The sequence below is a fragment of the Podarcis raffonei genome, chromosome 10 (assembly GCF_027172205.1).
Source record: "Podarcis raffonei isolate rPodRaf1 chromosome 10, rPodRaf1.pri, whole genome shotgun sequence".
NCBI classification, from domain to species: domain Eukaryota; kingdom Metazoa; phylum Chordata; class Lepidosauria; order Squamata; family Lacertidae; genus Podarcis; species Podarcis raffonei.
The window spans coordinates 50,788,074-50,809,022 of NC_070611.1; the positions used below are offsets into that span (position 1 = coordinate 50,788,074).

The 20,949-nt window shown below is 42.6% G+C and overlaps 1 protein-coding gene across 1 annotated transcript in view; it reads left to right on the forward strand.

The window, feature by feature from the left end:
- The window catches only part of LARGE1 (LARGE xylosyl- and glucuronyltransferase 1), a 319,140-nt gene that overhangs the window by 284,570 nt on the left and 13,621 nt on the right, over positions 1–20,949 (forward strand). The window contains exons 11-12 of the mRNA XM_053407478.1: positions 6,011–6,174; positions 13,862–14,140. Coding sequence (XP_053263453.1) covers positions 6,011–6,174; positions 13,862–14,140 — 443 coding nt within the window. The remainder of the gene's footprint in view (positions 1–6,010; positions 6,175–13,861; positions 14,141–20,949) is intronic.

Genomic DNA, 20,949 nt, shown 5'->3' on the forward strand with positions numbered 1-20,949 from the left:
ACACATACAAAAAAGTCCCCTTTCCCCTAAATGGATAGCCACAGAACAGCCACAGCAGGTATGTGTTTTGGCTAGCCATAGAAAAAAACAACCAGTGAAAGCTGTAAAGGCAAAGCACAGCATGCTTGCTGTGTGAGAGAGAAAGTTTATAACCATGCAGAACATGGGCCACAGAGTTCTGTGACTATCAGAGCAATCCAAGCCCTGTTGTTTGAGGTGGGGGGTTGGATTGGGCAGAGGTGTTCCCCTACCCAGCTGTGCTAGCTAATCCTGCCTGCCTCCAGTTACTGCCAACAGAATGGCCCAAGGGACATGCCATCAGTACAGCACTTCCCTTTCCAGTGGGTAAAAAATTCCACCTGCCAGATCCTCACTGGAAGTGGAAGAGCTTGGAACAGGCCATTATGGGGATGTTGAGTGGGAGGGACAAAAATAGCCTAGATCCCAAACCAGTTTCACTGATGTGACAAGATGCCACCAGGCCTGATATGAGCCCAATCACTGCACCACTTCTAGGCTGGTGCAGCAATCTTCATGCCACCCACTTTCTACCCCAACAGCTGTAGCTCAGTGCATTGCATGCAGAATGTCCTGAGTTCAATTATCAGCTTCTCCCTGTAGGGTAGGAGAGACTCTTGTTTGAAACCCTGGAGAGCCATTGCCAATTCATGTTGACAGTACTGACCTAGATGGACCAGTGGTCTGACACAGTATTGGGCAGCTTCCTGTGTTCTTCACCCTGCATAGCAGGGCTGTGGATGCAGTGGTTTGAACTGTACTGGAAGTTGGGAAGGAGACAAAAGTGTTGACTAGAGAGCAGGGTTCCTGTGCTTGTAAATTGTTGGGAAGAGATAATTTCGGATGATGCAGCTTGTCCTGCCTCAGTATTTTGGGGGAGAGAAATACCAGACCTGTCAACAGCCCCTCTTCTGTGCAGTTACTGAAGATTCAGAAAGGTTCAGAAACCTCGTCCTCTCTGGTATTTCACCATAAGCTGTAAAACTATGACCGCCTACTGGCATTAATAATAATCCTCCTTTCAAAAGAGGGAGCCATGTTAATTAGAGCAGTAAGAGCAGCTCTGCAAGTGCAAGACCTTAAACTGGTTTAGAAGGAGATTTGTGCTCGTTGCTGTTATGAGATGTTGAGGGAGAGTTTTAAGCTTTTCTTCTCCTAATTAAAAAAATCCATTTGCAAAAGAAGTTGGAAGTTACTGTGCACTGAAAGATAACTGTATCCATCAAGGACAGCCTTTAATCTCACAATTAGGTCCATGCGGACAATTAGGTCCATGCAGGCCAGCTCAAGACATTTTGCTGCCTGAGGCAGAGCAGCAGATAGCTCTTTCCTCCCGTGTCAGGGTGCACAGTTCCCAAGGCTGGTCAAGTTATTTTGGCACCTGAGGCACAAAATCCCACAAGCACCTTTCTCCCTTCCCAGCAGTACAAATGCAGTACGGTAATAAGTTAAATAACCATAGTTTGCTGCCCTTTCATGTCACCTAAAACTAGCTGCGTAAGGCAGCTGCCTCCTTCAGCCTAATGGTAGGGCCCACTCTGTACAAGACCCCCAGGCTATAAATATTTCTTTGAGGAGTTGTTGTTTTCAGCTTTAGTAGTTAATTAACGTACTGAGAATTCTAAAACAGAAGGTTGGCCATGGTAGGCTTAGCTTGTCCTTTGACTTGGGCATGTCTAGTGCAAATTTCTCCTTCTCCTTCTTTGAACAGGAGAAAGCTGTGTTGTGTTATAATCTGCATTTAAAAGACCACCTCAGTTTGTGGCATGGTGCACAAGGACCTGCTGTCTGGAGGTAGAAGACCCAAAGTTCCCATGAATATGCAGAATTAGCTGTGCAATCATTTGGCCAATTTTCCCATATGGCTTGTGTAAATATTAATATATCATGAAGGTGCTTGGAGAACTTTGAAAGGCTAGAAACTGGCTATAGAAGAACAAATGTAGCAGGCGACTACCAGTCAAAAGGTGAACATATGCAATTTGTCACATCAGCTTTCAGTTGATTGCATGTACAGCAAACCAGCCCTCATATAGTAGAATTTGTTTCACGGACTATCGTGTCTTCTTGTTTAAGGTTTTTTGTGATAGACAGCAAGGAGCTGCTAATCAACTGTCTAGGTAGATGGATTCTGTCTGTCTAAGCCATGGATAGGGAGTAACCCTCCACCACTGATGTTGTGAGGTTACAATTTCTAATGTCTCTCTTCATTGACCAAGCTGGCTGGGATTCATGAGAGTGGAGTCCAACACCTGGAAGTCCACAAATTTCCCATCCCTAGGCTAGGTCCACCTCAAAAGCAGTTTCCTCTGATCTGAAGTTGAGACGCATGCCCCAGTTCACTGTCCAAATAACTAAGTTAGAAAATATCCTTTATCTCCTCTTATTTTCTTTTTGAGCTGGTAGAAATCTGTATCTCTTTGGTAGTTTTTTGTTTTGTATTTCTTACTCCTTCTACATTATTTTATTCAAAATCTAATGAAAGTAGTTGCTACCTGTATCTGTGGAACCATTCTTGGGGGGGGGGGGGAAGATTCTTGAAGGAGGATTGCAAGGGCTTTTAAAATTATTCCAGCTTAATACAGTGATACCTCGGGTTAAGTACTTAATTCGTTCCACCATCAGAGAACGATTTCTGTTCTCAGGTTAAGAACTTTGCTTCAGGATGAGAACAGAAATCGTTCTCTGATGGTGCAGTGGCACCAGGAGGCCCCATTAGCTAAAGTGGTGCTTCAGGTTAAGAAAAGCTTCGGGTTAAGTACGGACCTCCGGAAGGAATTAAATACTTAACCCGAGGTAGCACTGTAAATGGAAATCTTCTTACACTTCTTTATATCATGAACAGAAGTTAAGAAGATGTTTGCCTAAACACAGCATTTAAAGGGCAAGTCAAATGCTTAGGTTGGAACCTGCATTTCATTATAAATTTGGATATATAACTAATATGTGTATAATTCAGCAAATTTGTTCATGTCCTGCCAGTTTTCTGGTCATGCATTGTAATTTAATAACACTGTAGACACATTGAGGATACAGACTAATTGCATGCATCTTTCACATAGATTAGGCTATAATTATTCAAAATATGAGTTGCATTATTACTTGCTCTTTGGCATAATTTAAAGAGAATACAAGGATCCTCTTCAGCAGAATGAGCAGAAGCAGCGTCTGAGGCGTTAGGCCTTGAGTCGAAAAAGTTGCTGAGGTATTTGGAAGTTAAATGTGCTGAAGCCTAAGATACCAAGGAGGCACACAACTTTTGTCAAACTTTATGATTTCTTGCTTATCTCTAGATCATCGAGAAACTGAGTAGCGTAACACTCTGGTCAAAATGTATTGGCTTGTCACAAATTGTGTTCAGAAAACTTAAATGTGAAGCATGCCAATTAAAACTTTTGCAGACTTGGGTAGTATGGGGCTGGCTGGCAAGAGAGACAATGCAGGGCCGGCAGATGCGGCGACGACACACACGGCTTTCACTACATGTTGTTAATTACATTCCTTCTCCTGGATTTCATATGTGATGCCCTGATAATATTTGAGCATATGTGCTCCTTAAATGAGAAGTTCTCATTGAAAGAAAGGACAAACTTTATGGTCAAGCCTGAACACTAATGAAGAGTTTCTGTTGGACAAAAATACATTTCTGGGCCACCATCTGCAAATCAAAGTGGGGGGTCAATACAGAATCTGGCCAGCTCTGTATTGGAATTGTCCCTAAGAGACAATTCCCCCCTCTTTTTTTGCATCCTGGGCTGCTTCGAGAGGAAGGGCAGGATATAAATTTAATTAATTAATTAATATAACGTAACATTTCCACTGTGGAAAGATGTTACATAAATATTAAACTTGCATTTGGTCCCCTTCTGGCTCCATCCCACCCCGGTTAAAATACTAGGGCATGAAATGTGATCTTTCTTTATTCCATTCCTCAGCAGTAGTCAGAGACATAATTTAGTCCATAGTGCTATTCCATAGCTCATAATTAAGTTGTTATATCCTTTTATCTTAGAAGCCTGAAGTAATCTGATAATCACTCAGTGACTACCTAGATAATGGCTACTTTGCAATTACCAACTTATAGCTTGGCTATTTGTGAAATTAAAAAAAGAAGAAGATACTATGATATCTCGAAGGAGTGGTATGGTACAGCTCTTCTAACCATTTCTACTTAGGCTGATGAATAGAACTGATAAGGGGAGAATGCTAATGTCTTTCCATGGAAGGAAATTAAGATGTTTCATCTAGTCATTTCTGGCTTTATTTAAAATGTTATTTGTGCTTAGGGGGAATGAAATGAACGAGGGTGTGATGAACTGAAGTTTTCAGTGGTGAATGAAATGTAAGATGATGGAGAATTTGTGCCCACAGTGGTGACTAGAGTAGGGCAGAGAAAGAGAGGGAGAGACACATGGAGACAAGGATTGGATAAAATCAGTCATCACTTTATAGACTACAGTTTTCATAATATCTGGGCATGGCCAATGGTGTGGTGGGCGGGGATGTGTGTGCAACTCAAAGACTTTTTTAAAAGGAAGATAAGGATGCATCTCTGGCCATCAGTTGATCATTTGATGACTGGAGAGAGGACAGTAATCCCCCTGCTCGGCTGATCCACAGCTGAGAATGGGAAGAGGGGGTCTGTGCTGAATGTGTCTGCTGGTGGGTATGTCCTCTGTGCGTGCATGAGAAGGTGTGAGGTGACCACTCCCACCACTGGCACGGCGCCCTTGGAAGGTTGGCCAAGAGCAAATGCAATCCCCAAACTATAATCAATAATTCTACTGTTTTGTTTGGTGAACCATTTAGTCATGCATGAATTTTGAGGATGGCTCTTCGAAAGAAAACATACCTGCAGCCGTAGGAACCCTTGATGTGTTTTTTCCAGAATTCCAATGGCATAGCTTTCAAGTATCCCTGAAAGTAAATCTTGCTATATCACTGCCGCAACAAGGCTGGATCCAGAATGGCATACACAGAGGCAGAGGCAGAATTTTGCCAGCCCATATGTCTTCAGAAAGTTCATAGAAAGTAGGATATGATGGTGATGATATACATGTATTCCCCTCCCAGTGGTTAATCTTTAGGTAAAGGTAAAGGTACCCCTGCCCGTACGGGCCAGTCTTGACAGACTCTAGGGTTGTGCGCCCATCTCACTCAAGAGGCCAGGGGCCAGCGCTGTCCGGAGACACTTCCGAGTCACGTGGCCAGCGTGACAAAGCTGCATCTGGCGAGCCAGAGCCGCACACGGAAACGCCGTTTACCTTCCCGCCAGTAAGCAGTCCCTATTTATCTACTTGCACCCGGGGGTGCTCTCAAACTGCTAGGTTGGCAGGCGCTGGGACCGAGCAACGGGAGCGCACCCCGCCATGGGGATTCGAACCACCGACCTTTCAATCGGCAAGCCCTAGGCGCTGAGGCTTTTACCCACAGCGCCACCCGCGTCCCTATGTTAATCTTTAGCTTCTCTCAAAAACCTTAGATGAGTTGTTGTTGTTTTTTCCCTATCCTGGTTAGTTTCCACTGACATACCCAGTGCTGCTGGAAGGGCTTTACTTTGCATGCAGATGGTTCCAGGTTCAATCCCTGGCATCTCTAGGTAGGGCTGGGAATGTTTCCTGTTTGAAAACCTGGAGAGTCACTACCCATGTGAACTACTGAATTAGCTGGACCAATGATCTGATTCAGTATAAGGCAACTTCCCATGTTCCTTCTAAAAAGTTTATTTGTGCTGATGGCCACTATAAAAATATACTTGCATAATGAGTTCTGTAAGTTAATTATGCATTATGTGAAGTAGGCCTTCTATTCCTTTTAGTGTCTGTAAGTGAGATGACTTTGGGGTCTGCGAGAAAGTTCATACATGCAATGAATGAAAGTGACAAGATGCTAGTGAGGCACCTAATCTTAACAAACGACTACCCTTCACTAAAAGAGATTTAGTAATATATATGCTTGTGGTTTCCCCTCCACCACCCTATCCCCACTACAGCTCCAGAAACAGCTGTCTGAGTTGGATGAAGATGACCTGTGCTATGAGTTTAGACGGGAGCGTTTCACTGTCCATCGCACTCACTTGTATTTTTTACACTACGAGTATGAGTCTGCTCCAGACAACACTGATGTAACGCTGGTGGCTCAACTCTCAATGGACAGGTAAGAAATGCCATTTTATTATCCCACCAAGAACGCTGGAAAATGCAATTAGCACCAGCTAACGAGTTCAAGAAAATTTCACAAGGTCTTATGTCAGTGGGGAAAAGAACATTTGGGATTCACTGACAGTAAATGAGTGCCATTTTCTTTCCTTCTTGTACATAAACAGGGACATGATGAGTCAGAGACTTCAGTGCTCAGGTGCAGGGTAGGAAGTTATGACCCTGGAAATGGCCTGATCTACCCTATTGGTAGTTAGCTGATCATCACCATCAGTTCCCCAAAATACACCATGTTCAAAGTGCTATACAGGACAGGCAACATAAGCACAGCAATTCATACTTATGGTACATGACAATGCTGTATAACAATGTCAATCCAGCCATTATAGTTCATTTAAAATACATCAAAAGTGTAAATGAGCGTAAAAAAACATGTGGTGAGTCAGGAAAGGAAAGAACCTAGATAACATTGATTGGTGACTCAAGCAGAGGGTTTTTGTTAGTTCTCCCATACCTTCTGTACCACTTGCTTTGCTGGGGATTTTAGAAAATAGGTTCTTTGTTCTACAGCATGTGTGGACCTCTCCATTTGGTCCATAAGGGTGGGCAAGCCATGCCCACCCTGGTGCCATATATGATGTTAGGAGTGGGATAAGCAAAGGTGAGTCTTGGATTAAAGGGGTTTTGATGCTTGCAAAGCCCCTTGAGTCGTGCTTCTCAGGGGAGTAGTGCTTCTCAAGGAAAGATGCACACTTGTACTGCAGGGGTGGAGGTAGAAATCAAGTTCTGGCCCACTAGCTAGATCCTCTTCCATGCTCCTGTCCTAGAGCTACCGCTGTCCTTGATAGCCTATGCTTTGTCTGTCTTGCTTTTGCTTTGGGCACACTCGTAATTTACTTTGAGCAGAAGCTGTATTGAGCTGGCAATTTTTATCCTGTCAAATTTGGTTTTTAAGCGGCTGCATCCCGAGAGCCTGGATAAACCCGGAATGTGCATTCACAGAGATTGCGAGCAGTCTGTAAAATGTGCATCACTTCTGTTCAGAAACCAAGAGCATCTCATCTGAAATGCAACATCAGAATCCCCCCATCCCAATACCTGAGGCCCTCCTTCCTCCCTGCTGTTGGTAGAGTTAGTTCTAGGAAGGAAGACGCCCATCTTCAAAAGAAGCAAGCAGTCAGCACTGCATTAGGCAGAGCACATACCTAGCAGAACATGAGGCATGTGCAACACCTCTGTCCCTCTAGTTGACTACACAGAAAGGTCAGTGTTCCTCCACAGGGAGACCCTAGGAACTTAGGCTGACTAAATGCATGCTGATTTTGCTGTAGAAATGAGCATAAGCCCACAAAAACCACTGCACTGTTTGGCTGCTAGCTTATGCATCTAGCACATTCAGCCATCATTCGCCACGTTCACCAGTGCCTGTTCTATTGATTTTTAATTTGGAAAACATTTCTTGGGGTGGTGGGGTTTGGGGCTTTCGTGCATGCCTTTTGAGTTAAACAAAGACGAAGAAAAGAATCTCACACAAATCCTGTGTGAATGCCACAATGAATTAGAGAAGGAAATGAGGCTGTGTATGTTTTCCCTCCAGGATTTTAATTCAAAGGAGCGAACTGCAGCTCAGCACTGTTTTGCTGGCAACAATGCAGCAGTTGAGCATCTGTTTCGCTTTTTTGGATCCATTCAGGGAACACGCTGTATTGATAGACAGGGATGCCCATCTTTATTCAGAAAGGAGAAAGCAATTGGCCTGACATGAGAAAAAAATAATCTTTCCACGCACTGTTAGTAAGTTGTTGTTATTCATTGATTCGGGTTGGAGATTCTCTCTTTCAGCTAAAATCAATAAATAATATCCCTACCAAAGAAGCTTTTAGCCATTTTATTTCCTCTTGCACCTTTCAGTTGTTTTTCACTATCTTTTTTAAACTGTTTTTCTTTATTACATTCCTCCCACAACACTTGTATTGTGTGTTATTGTCATTGGCAAGGAGAGGTGCAAATACCAGTAATAGATGAGGCTATAGCATTTGTTCTTTCAGTGAATGCTGTGAAGAGAGTGGGCTGGATGCTTTGAAATGTCTCTCCTCACCACCATCCGTAGCAGAGCTATTTTGCAGTGCTCATGCAGCACAATCCCTGGAAGTGTTGCTGCTCCTTGGTCAGTTGATGTCGCTGTGCTGGCCTCATCTAGAGGGCAAATCAGCAACATGCTTGGCCTATGGGGGAAATGCTTTGGGGTGCAGACCTGAGAGAAGACTTTCTCATTTTTCTAATCCTAAATTCAGTTCTCCACACTTCTGCAACAATTTGTGATTAAAAAAAACAACAACCTCATTGTCAGGGAACTGCCATCAGGTCAGAAGCTCAGAGGCAAGAGGTGGAAGGGCAGTTGTGTTACAGGGAGCCTCAGAAGATCTTGCGAAGCAGATCCTCCTCTGGCGAGGAGGAAAGCCCCGCCTCCAGTGGGGAGGGGGTGCAGGGACCAGGAGATGCTAGGGAGAGCCTCAACACAGAGCCTGAGCAAAGCGGAGGGGAGGCAGGTCCCCCTTTGCCAGCAACTACTCTGCGCAGTATGCTTGGGCGCAGAGAGGGGAGGAGAAAGATGGGGGAGGTACAAGGATCAGCCACTCCCAGATTCTGCTAGCGACTGAGCAGACATGGACTTGCGATGCTCTGCACTGTAAATAGTTTGTACTAATAATAAAACCTGGAAAAGACAGGTTGGAGTCTTGCCTGTTTGTTCTCGAGCAACCACACCATCACCTGACACATGTAAATTCATCAGCATTTAAGTGTGGATTTTTCCTAAAATACATGCCTGTATGCAGTTTTATGAAGTAATACTTCTTAATATAATGCATTTTTGTATCTTATTTTCACTGATATATACATTTTCATGCACATTTTACTCTAGTATATGCACTTCTGTACATATTGCTTGACTGGAGGACTGCACTGAAACATTTGGGAAGGTGTGAGTTTTGAAGGATGGACTGTGCTGTGGTTCCCAGATGGTTTCAAAAAGTGCAGATTTGGTAGATTCACCTATAAAGGCATGTTTAACCTACCCATTCCCGCGAGACACCACTGCTGCAAAATACCATCCCTAGAAGCAGCAATACTGTACCGCTGATCAGCTGTTGTGGAGGAGACAGAGTGTCAACTTGAATTATTGAAGTCTGCAACAAATCATGCCAACTCTATGGCCCTCTCCACAAGCCCAGAGATGGTGGTTGCTGAATGATAGCATTTGGAGGACCAACAATCTGCCTAGGCATTGAATTGCCAAGCAGGCCAGTAAAATACTAGCCAGGTAGTAATCCTATATCCTTCCACTCCCACAGGTAAACTTTTGCAGTATGTCAGACACCCTGAAAGGGCCCAGGGACCCTGCTAGACTTTTCCATGACCACACTGAAGCAATTGGGAGCTTTATCTGAAATCAGTTCCATCCATCTATGCTGATTGTCTGCTTTTTGTTGCATAATAGGGAAGAGAAATCCACTGTGCTTTTTACTGTATATTTTTTAACAGCATCATATGTTTTATTTATGATTCCTATCACGGGCTAGCTAAAGCTTTGCACATACCTTTGGGGGTGTTTTTGTTTGTATCGATCCCTATTTCTAATTTAAGTGTGTGTCACACCCAATAATAACCATCATTTCAATAATAGATTTAAAAAAGGAGAAAATAATGATTCAGGTATAGACTAGCAAACGTAATCTCTGGTATCTAGGGAAGCAAAGCTTCTTGGATGTCATCAGGATCATTCAGAACTGCAGGGAAAAGCTATTAATGTTGAAATCAGAATTTACATTTGCCGGTTTGAACATGTTGTTTCTTTCTGCTGCACAGCTTAGGAAAGATGGTGGGAGACGAAAACAATTATTATTATTATTGATTACTGTGATGAAGAAAAAAAGATTCTTGTGCCTCATATAAACATTAATAGGGAGGTTATAGTAGTAGGGATTTGGGAGGTGCAGAAGAAAATCCAACTGCCATGTCTTGATATTTTAGGGGGATTGGGATTTATTTTTTGCTGGTTTTTCTGCTTTCTCTTTAGATTAATGAAATAAGAGGTTTGGTTTAGCAAACACTTGTACATACCCTTATGGCTGCTCTAGTTATTCTTGCTACAGAGGATGGGGACCGTGACTAGGCAAGATTTAATTCAGCGATATACATGGAAAATGTTATGTTATAGATTTAGGGGGGACCCCCCCAAAAAAAACCTGAAATTTTGATTATTTGAAGGGAAGATTGCAAGCTAAGCTTCCTATCCAAGCCAGGGCCTTACTTGGGATAGAGGCATTAACATGACAAAAGGTGTGGATGGCCCATCAAAGGGAATTCTTGGACCTAGACAGAGGTTGACTTGGTGATGGGGTGTGTGTTTGAGGTGTCAGGAAAAGAGAGTCTTTAGAGCAAGGTGTGCTGGGAAGAAGGAGGGAGAGAAAAGACTGGGATCCATCTTGGGCAGGCTGGTTGAAGGCTGGCTAGGAGAGATGTCTTTGATTCCAGGGCTGCACTGCTGCAAGTCCCTATTGAAATGACCATGCTAAAAGATCTGGAATCCCTCCATGCAGACTGAAGGTGTAAATAGGTGAATAAATCATATTTCTTAAAGCTATGGCAGTCTCTACCGTGTCCCAATTCTCCAAAGGATCACAGACCCTGGGTGAATGCCTGGAACCCCCTGGCATCTTGCTACAGAAGTAAGGGTGGCACCCAACTTCTGTAATAGTTATTGGCTTTACATTTGTTTTTCATTTTAATCTAAAACACCATTCAGCTACACATACAGAATAACTTTCTCATGTGATAGAAGACTTCTGCATCCCACCACACTCTACCCCTTTGGAGTGTGTTTACTGAGGATTCACACATGTAATCAGTGGCTAGTTTTCCTGAACATTTACCAAAGAGGAAAAAAATAGCAGAGCCTCAAGTCACCCTTGAGAGCAGCCTGCCAGCAAGTTCAGTTGCCACAAATGCCATTTTTTTTCCAAACTTTTCACCTTCAGCTTGGCAACTGGAAGACCACAGGCATCTTCCAGAGCTGAGATTACGTTCACTGGTGGCCACTTACTGACCCCTGGGTAAAGATTAATTAATTTGCCTCAATCCATTCCAATGTTCACTTGCACTTTTGTCTGGTATTTTCTATTCTGCTGCAATTGTTTTAATTTTGCACAAGTGGTTCTTCTGTTTTGTCATCAGCTGATGCATAAATATCCTTTTATTATACATATGTCATACAGTATGATAGACACACATATCTACAGATCAGTTATCTTATGTGTCTTCCATTTCAAAGTGGTCTTGTGGCACCTTAAAAACAAAGTGGGTCTACGACTGCAATCCTAACCATGTCTACTCAAAAGCAATCCCCACTGAATTCAATGAGGCTTACTCCAAGGCAAATGGAGTAGCATTGCAGCCTGTCTCCCTATCTTGATTCCATAGTTCAATATAAACTTGTCACCCTGCACTGTTTTCCTCACTCGGACATCTGGGAGAGACAATTTAGCACCCTGTTGATATTTTGCTCTTTCTGTTCTAGATTGTATGGATTCCTTTTGACATATTAAACGTTTTACAGGCACTCCTCTTCACTCAGTGCAATGCCACTTAATTACACATAGATCATTTAATTGCAACATTTTATTTCATAAATACATATTTTATACAGAAAATGGTTGCATGCATTTGTCTGCTAAAACATAAAACTCAAGTTAATTTATGTTTTAAATGTTTATACTAAACATGATTTTGTGTTTGACAGCTTGAAATCTGTTTTTGTGCCATGTAGAAAAGAACAATAATGATGATGTGTTCATTTGGTTTTTAAATTTACAGTGCAGAGGGGATTGAATAGGTCTGTATAGGCTGCCACTAGCAAATAACTAGAAGTTATAAGTCAACAACTTCAGTGGGGGGATGAAATTTGTCTGGGGCTGGGGCAAGGACACTTAATATTTTAAAACAAAGATTTAGGGGATAGATGGAGGGTGAAAAATGAGCAGTAAAATCCAGTTGGTTCCCCCCCTACTTTGACAAAGAGACTTTAATTGAGGAACACAGATGAAGTGTACAGAAAGCAAAAGAGATCACGTCTTCCCATATTAAAAGGGCCATAATGCATTCAATTTTAAAAAAATTCACAGTTAGAAGCGGATTTTTGTCCATGTTGACTGTCTCTAGCAACAAACAACTTATATGCAGTCAAAAAACAACACTTCTAAAAAAAAAGAAAATTGCTGAGGCACCTGTCAGGACAGCAGCAATTATACATCAATGAATATGTAAATAGTGTATATTGCAAAGCAATTTATGCATCTATTTATGTATAATGGGAATATGTTAAAAAGAACTGAGGCAAGCATCATTCATAGCAAGAATCTGTGCCATGATGGGGGTCAAATGGGCAAATGGAAAGAAATCCACTTGAAAGTCTAGTCTTGATTTCAAAAGATTCTTCCTACATCTCTACCTCAGCACATGCACATGATTTCAAAAAACAGAAAGGCTTAATCTGCATTAACATCAGCAGCTAAGTACTTCAATTCTATGCAGCCACATCAGTGTGGTTCTAGTTGCTATTGAACAGCAATGCTGGGTTAAAAAAACACTGTTGTTTTAAGGTTATCTGGGATTTTTAAAATTTTGTTTTTGTTGTATGTTGTCTACAGTTGGAAAGGTAGTTCACAATTCTATATTATCATTATTATTACTGCAATTACTTTGCAAACTCCACAGAGAAGCAAGAGCATCAATGGGGGTTATTTGGAAAGAGCACTCTACCACTTTTTATCAAAGAGGGCAGAAGTTGTTACACTCTAACACAATCCCCACCGTGACTTTTCAAAGAGCAACCAAGCCATCTGCATTCAACAGCAAAGTATGGCTGACCAAATAAAAACTCAACAACACTATGGACACATCCAACTGTAGTTCATGGAGCTAAATAAGTGATAAACTGCCAGAATGAATGTTGAAACAGAAATTCAATATAAATTCAACTCCTTGTGAATTTACCACTTAATAACAACCAATAAATGTCCTAAGTAAATATTAGTAACCTAAGTAGGGCTCCCTGAAGTACTGCAGCTTCCCACAGCTGAGGAAAACTTTTATATATATAAAAAGCAGCATAGCTAAACATTTCAATACAACAGCAATGAATGAAGCAATACAGGATAGTGGTAGGCACTTACTCTTGAGTATACCATTGCCTTCCCCAACCTGGATTGTTGAGGATTACAACTTCTATCAGCTACTCAGCACAGTACCAGGTTGGGGAAGATGTAACAAACAATTACCTTTTTTATTACTTAAATGGTTTCATTCTTTCAAAATACTGAAGGTGATTTTTGCCTCTCCAGTGATTCCAAAGGCCCTCATCTGCTGCATCTCCCCCTTCCTTGTTCTCTGTGATGGGACAAAATCTTTAAAATTAATGTTTCTTTCATTCTAGAGAAGATGTAAAATGTACCAGTTTTTGAAGCTCCCATTTCGGAGACAGATCTCCAAGTGATCTTTCGACTTCAAAGTATCAACATATGTGGAAATATTTGCATGGAGGTTACCCAGTACAAGAGTTTAAACAAAAAGGGGGACATCCCGGTGGTAAAAAGTTCCCTGTTCTAACCTTTCCTTTCTCCTCTTAGACTCCAGATGCTTGAAGCTATCTGCAAACACTGGGAAGGACCAATCAGCTTGGCACTCTACCTTTCTGATGCAGAGGCACAGCAGTTTCTGCGCTATGCTCAAGGCTCTGAGGTCCTCATGAGCCGTCACAACGTTGGATACCACATAGTGTACAAGGAGGGCCAATTTTATCCGGTGAACCTCCTACGGAATGTGGCAATGAAACATATCAGCACGCCATACATGTTCCTGTCAGACATTGACTTCTTGCCTATGTATGGACTCTACGAGTACCTCAGGTAAGCACATGAATTGTTCTGACAGGGTCACAGGAGGCTGTCTTATAGTGAGTCAAGCCATTGGTCCATCTAACTCAGTATTTTCAGCTCTCCAGGCTTTCAGAAAGCGAGTCTCTCTCGGCCCTACATTTCATTTCATTTATTACTTATTTTTATTAAATCTGCTGCCCTTCATCCGTAGATCTCAGGACAGTTCACAACATAAAATTACAATGTAAAAAAACCACAAGATACGTAATAAAAATAAGAAAAAAACAACCCAAACCAATAATCTCCCCCTTCCGCAACACAATCAGCTAATGGCCTAGTTAAAGAGGAACATCTTTGTCAGGTGATTAAAGATGTATAATGAAGGTGCCAGCTGAACCTCCCTGAGGAGAGCATTCAACAAACGGGGAGCTACTGCAGTAAAGGTCGGTTCTCATGTTGATACTCTCCACAGAGGCGGAGATAGTTGCTCCAGCACCCAGAGCGGTACACATGCTGTGCACCCGGGGGCCATGGGGGCAGGGTGAGCGTCCCAGGGGGCGAGACGCCCATGGGGGGTGGAGCGAGCCACCCATGGTGGGCTGCTTCCTGGGAGAGGGGGGAGAGGGAGCCGAGCCGCTTTGCCAGCAGCCTTCCTCCGTTCCTTCTTCCTTTTGACAGCTCGGGGGAGGCTCTCCCCCCCCGGAAGCAGCCTTGGAGTGGGGGGCAATGGCGTGTCACCCGCCCGCAACTCCCAAGCCTCCCCTGAGCTGTGGAAAGGAAGGGGGGAAGGTCGCCGGCAAGGTGGCACAGCTCCGCCCCTTCCTCCAACGGCTCAGGGTAGGCTTGGGAGTCGTGGGCGGGCAGCGTGCCGAATGTCACCCCCCCAGTGATGACACCTGGGGCAGACCGTCCCCCCTTCCTTCGCTCCTGACTCTCCAGACCTCTTGTGGAAGAGGCACACAAAGAAGGGCCTCAGGGAATGCTCTCAGGGTAGTTTCATATGGAGAGAGATGGTCCATGAGGTATTGCAGTCCTGAGCTGTTTAAGGCTTTATAGGTAAAAAACAGCACTTAGAATTGGACCCGGAAACTAATTGGCAGCCAGTGCAGTCGGACCAGGATCAGTGTAATATGCTCAAACTGTCTTAAGCAACCTGCCCACCAAATTCTATACTAGCTGAAGTTTCTGAATCTTCAGAGGCAGCCCTACACATTGCAGTCATCTAACCTAGAGGCTACCAGAGCATAGACAACATAAGTTAGTCCAGATAGGCATGCAGCTGGGCCACCAGCCAAAGCTGATGGAAGGCAATCCGTGCTACTAAGGATTGATTTATTTATTCATAATGGGCACTTTCATAAAATATGTCAAAGTGGCTTGTAGCATACAAAATATAATAAAATCAGTTGATAAACTTCCATAAAGCATAATTAAATCACCCTATGTCCTACCCATTCTGCAGCTACCAGGAAACAAGAATATTATAGAATACTCAACGCTCTATCACACAGAACAGTTCGTGATAGTAGAAATGGTCAAACTTAAATATTACAAAACATGAAATTGTGTTCAAAATTTTGAATCTAGATAATATACTCCAAAGGGAGATTGTGAAAGTCTCTACCATGAGGCACTTTTAAACATAAAAATGCTCAAAAGCTATACTAAATGTACAATCACATCCTGAAATGGCATGGAAATGGACCGGGTGCCCCACAGGTCTCTCCCATCTCGGATATCTACTCTTCTAGGATGTCTTTAACAAGAGGGGATGTGAAAAATGTTATTGAAGTTGTTATCTCCCTGACATACTGTTAACCCAGCACTATACCTTGAAAATGGAGCTGTGATCCAAGCAGGTTAGATAAGTGATTGAAAGATAAGATCTTGTCAAAGCAGAATAATTACTACACTGAACTTTGGAGGTGGGGGGAGTGACTTCAATGTGTATGGTCGTATAGCAATAAATATGAACAATTTAGGTTTCGTGGTCTTCAGACCTCTGCTGTATTTACATGGCTTCTCTTAATGAAGATTCCCCCCACCCTTTACCTTCTTCCAATACATGGAACAAGGAGGACACCATGTGGTCAGAAAAAGGATCCAATATCCTTGATTTTCAGGAGCTGCTTCTTTTAGAGAGGGATGTTGTTGTTTTTACCCAACTTTCACCAAACCCATTTTTACTCCTATCACATCTAAATTTTCTGACCGTATCCATTTTAATACATGTGATAGATTATCCTGATAGATACTTTCCATTCCTTATTTGCTGTCTACAGTTCAGCTGAAAGTTTTATGAACCACTTCACTTTCTCCAGTTTTGGATTCCATGTTCCAGACCTTGGCTAAGGACAATGTGTGCATTTCAAACTCAGCTGAGCAGAATCTACAGTCCTTGCAACAGGCCCTGCTCAGGAACTGTTGCAAATGCTTAGAACCAGCAATTTCTGCATATTTGTGTGCAAGCACATACATGTTTATGTTGGCTCTGGAAAGTGAGAGGTGAGCTGTGTTTTGTGCCTTGCAGAGTCTTAGAAAAGTCTTCCAGTTCAAGGTGTTGAACAGGCAAACCAACTTATTGATTAGAAAATAGAATAGAAAAACCATTTAATTTTAGGAGTCCATGCTCCACTTTGGTCCTTTTCTGTCACATCTTGAAATGTAGTTATTACATGTCAATTTGTGGCATTGCCCTCTCTTTTGCTCCATTGCTTATGCCCTAACATAGAAGAATTCCCTTCCCCTGATAGATGAAATACCACTGGTGAAACAGTTCTGAGGGGGTAATATAAAATATATATTTGATGGGTTATTCTTGAACAATTAAGTTACACTTTGTCCACTGCAGGTGTGAGAAGGAAATTGGAAGCTTCATTTTTAACTAACAGTTAAACAGTTTAGCATTGTATACAGTTTGTTAGTTATGTCCACAATTTATATACTGCTGAACTATGATTGCCTCTAAGTGGTTTACAAGGACACAGTACAAAAATATGCAAATCAACATACACAAAATAGCATAACAAATACTGTGTTCAAAATATCATAGTGGATCCTAATACCAAGAAATGAAATCCCTATTTGTCCTAGCCTAGCCTGACAGAAAAGTAAGGAACAATTCCACTTGAACATAAACTCTATTATAATTCAATGATCTTTTACAATCTGGTTTGACTACATGGACTTACAAAGTTGTCTTCTACTAAGTCAGATCACTTTTCCATCCAGCCCAACAGGCAGTAGCTCTCTGAGGTCTCAGGCAGAGACCTTTTCCAGCTTAAGTCTTTTGCACTCTAGATCAGGGATGGAGAACTCTTCACGTGGTCCTCTGTATGCTGTTGCACTCCAGTTCCCATCAGTACCAACCAGCAATTCCAGTGGTCAGGGATGATGGGACCTGTAGTCCAAAGAGAAGTGGAGAACCTCAGGTTCCCATCCAACGATGCAAATGCTGGAGGCTGAGTCACCACTTCACTGAGTCATTGCATAGTCATTATTATTGCTTATCGCTTCATCATTTAGCTCATGATCTGCAGTCTGGTCAATACGTAGCTCTTTGTTGAAGGATTGTTACAAGCATGCCTTGGGATTGCAGGGGGCGTGTTGTTGTTTTGAAAAAGCATAAATATGATTTTCCACATGTTTTTTCTTTGTCTTTAGAATGTGGGTGAGAAGTAGGTGCTAGAAAGCAGCTATTAATGTGTGAAACCTGAACCAATCTGTTCAGGCGTTGTATAGAAATAAATACGTAGCCTGCACAAATCTTTCTACTTCAAACACCCTGGCACATAATATAAATATATTAGAAGTACTGAGTCACACTTGAGTCAGCTTACGGAAGCACTACGTTTAATGCAAGTGCGATCGACCGAAACTGTCCTTAATTGAGCAAACTGGAAAGAAACGTCCACTAAATGAGTTTATATAGATCCTCAGCATGAAGCTTCAAATTCAGATATAATATCCTGAGTCTTAACATAGATCCTTTCCCATTATGAAGCTCGTATACTCTTGACATTCCAGTACTGCCTAGTAATGGAACCAGGCAGCTCTTCGGCCCAAGGAATAACAAAGCTCACATACTGCTCACTTCCCATTTCTGGGTGAGGCTTATCTTCCTTAGCTTACACCTCTCATTTTGGCACTTTGGACATAGAATCATAGAATTGTAGAGTTGGAAGGGACCCTGAGGATCATCTAGTCCAACCCGCTGCAATGCAGGAATGTGCAGCTGGATCGAACCTGCAACCTTGGCATAATCAGCACTGTGCTCTAACCAACCAAGCTACCCAGTGAGTTGACACATCTGCATTGCAAAATTAGTCATTTACCACTTGCAACTGTCATGGCCTTGCCCTAAGAACGTGAGAATTATAGTTGGGTGAGGGGCTAAGGATTCTCTTAGAAATTCCTGTCCCACTCTAGAGCTGAGAGAACTTTTGGCTCAACTTGGGGGCAGACAAAACTAAGTCTCTACCCTGTTTTGCTGATTGGAGGGTGGGACTGGGGTGGAGTTTCTGAAATTTAGGGAGGGGGGTTCCTGATAGCTGCAGGAAATCACTTTTTTGTATGGTAGCCATCATTTCCCACATTAACACACAATGTCCTCAGATGATGCAACATCTGAAGGCTCTGACAGGATCCTAGAGTCCTTCTTCCCAAAGCCTAGCTAGCGCTTGCCCAACATTGGGAAGGAGGAGGGAGGTCTCCAGGCCCCTGCAGAGCATCACCCCTCCATCCCAAAGCCCAGCACCTCCCTTATCCAGCTTTGGGAAGGCACCATGAGGGCTGGGGTGGGTGTCAAATCTTGGCCTTTCATAGGGTGACGTATTACCAAGGTCTGCCTCTGATCTGGGGCACTGTGGCCAAAGCAAAATGGCAGGTGGACTCTTGCCACAGGGTCTCTGTTGTTACTATTATGAGGAGCAGCAGGAAAAGGAAGGAAGGAAGGAAGGAAGGAAGGAAGGAAGGAAGGAAGGAAGGAAGAATAGTAGGGACTATATGGGAGAGCGGTCTATTGGGAACTTGGTCATGGCAGCAGCTGAAGTGGTTACCAGGAGACGGACATGACCAACCTGTTCACCATTGGAAACAAAGCTCAGGCTTCCACTGGTGCCAGTGCCGCACACCATGTGCATTTTTAAAGCTGTTCTCCACAGCTGTGTGGCTTATAGATGAGACACATGCTTAGAGTAGCAATCTGAAGATCCAGCATTACTGCAGTCTTTCTGGAGCAGGGCAAAAATCAGAGTGGTTGAATAATGCTGTGACCATAATCATCATCCATATGCTTCATGTACCAAGCATATTAAGAGCATCCTAGTCATATACCTGTAGCCATTTGACTGCCACTCTAGTGGTACTTTGTCTCCCATTTCTTCTTAACCATTGGTTGCATCTTCCTTTTTACAAAGGACAAGAAAGGGGCAGGGCAGGGTCTTTTTATGCTACTAATGCAACAAAGGTCTTAACCTTTTCAAAGTAGTCCCACAATTCCAAAAACAACAGCAAACACAAGATGCTATTTCCAAAATACTACTTACGCTGTCTTCAGATGCTTTGGATTAATGCTAAACTGGAGGAGAGGGGTGCAGAAATAGTACTGCTAGGTAGAAGTACCAACTCTTGTGATATGTGTGCTACAGTTGTTGTTTTGGCCATGCACGCAGACAGATCTTGCAGTGCCCTGATTTGTCATTTGGACCAACATCAGTCATCACACAGTGATCAACATACAGTTGCAGTGTAGCTTCTGGGTGTCAGCTGGATCACCTGGAAAACTGATTCCCTGGAAATGTCCTGCAAAACCTATCAGCACTTGTAGGAATCCAGTTCTGTCTCCTGTTTGCACAATAAAGCTGAGGGAAGCCTACAGTAATAGCAGAGAAAGTCAAGATAATGATCTACAGATTAGGCCAATATGAAAGCATTTTAACTAGTTTAGCCCCACTGCATTTAATGAGATGCAAATGGCTTCAGTGCACCTTCTTCCTGCTTCAGTACTTTGTGGGTCTTGCCAAGTTCTGTGCCAAATCTACAGAAGAAGGCACAAGTTAAAGCAGTGGGTGGAATCATTAAGAGTGTCACGAACGCTGAATAATTCTGGCAGCTGGAGGAGGCTGGTTGTAAAAGAACTTTCTATTTAGAAGCAGTTGCCTGGGTCAATTAGAATTGATGGAAGGTAGGGGGAGAAGAAATAGAGAAAAAGTACCCAAAACTTATAATGGGAAGCTGATAAAATTCAATAACCTTTGCACACTGACAAGGAAATTTGATGCAGACTCTTCAAACAACTTTCAGAAAAGTTTCCCAAGAGTTACCTCATTTTATGGAACATCCACACAGAGAGGCCTGAGGGGAAATCTTTGATTGGTAACTATTATGAAATCCCCAAAACTTAAAGTTTATTCAGACAATTTACTTCCCAACCCCACAGCAGATGTGACAGCAAATCCTAGGATGTGGCTCCCTTTCATTTGTAATAATCAGAATCTTGAACTTGGAGCTCTTGAGTTTGCTAATATTTCCCTTGGAGGCTCACAGCAGTATCATAAACATCATTACAGTTAATCCTGTTAAGGGGAGCCAAATTTGACATAAGTGGAGAATGAGACTTTATTAAGGAAATGTTTTTTTAAAAAAATTGATGCTGCACTGTTTCTTCTGACAACAGCAGTCAGAGCCATGCAGATGTTCTGTCAGCCACCTGTGTGAGCAGAATATGTGTCTTGTTAAAGTGTTGGACTAAGATTGGGGTGACCTGGTTTCAAATCTCCACTCAGCCACGAACCTCAGTAGGTGATCTTGGGCCTGTCACAAAGTTTCTTGATACAGAG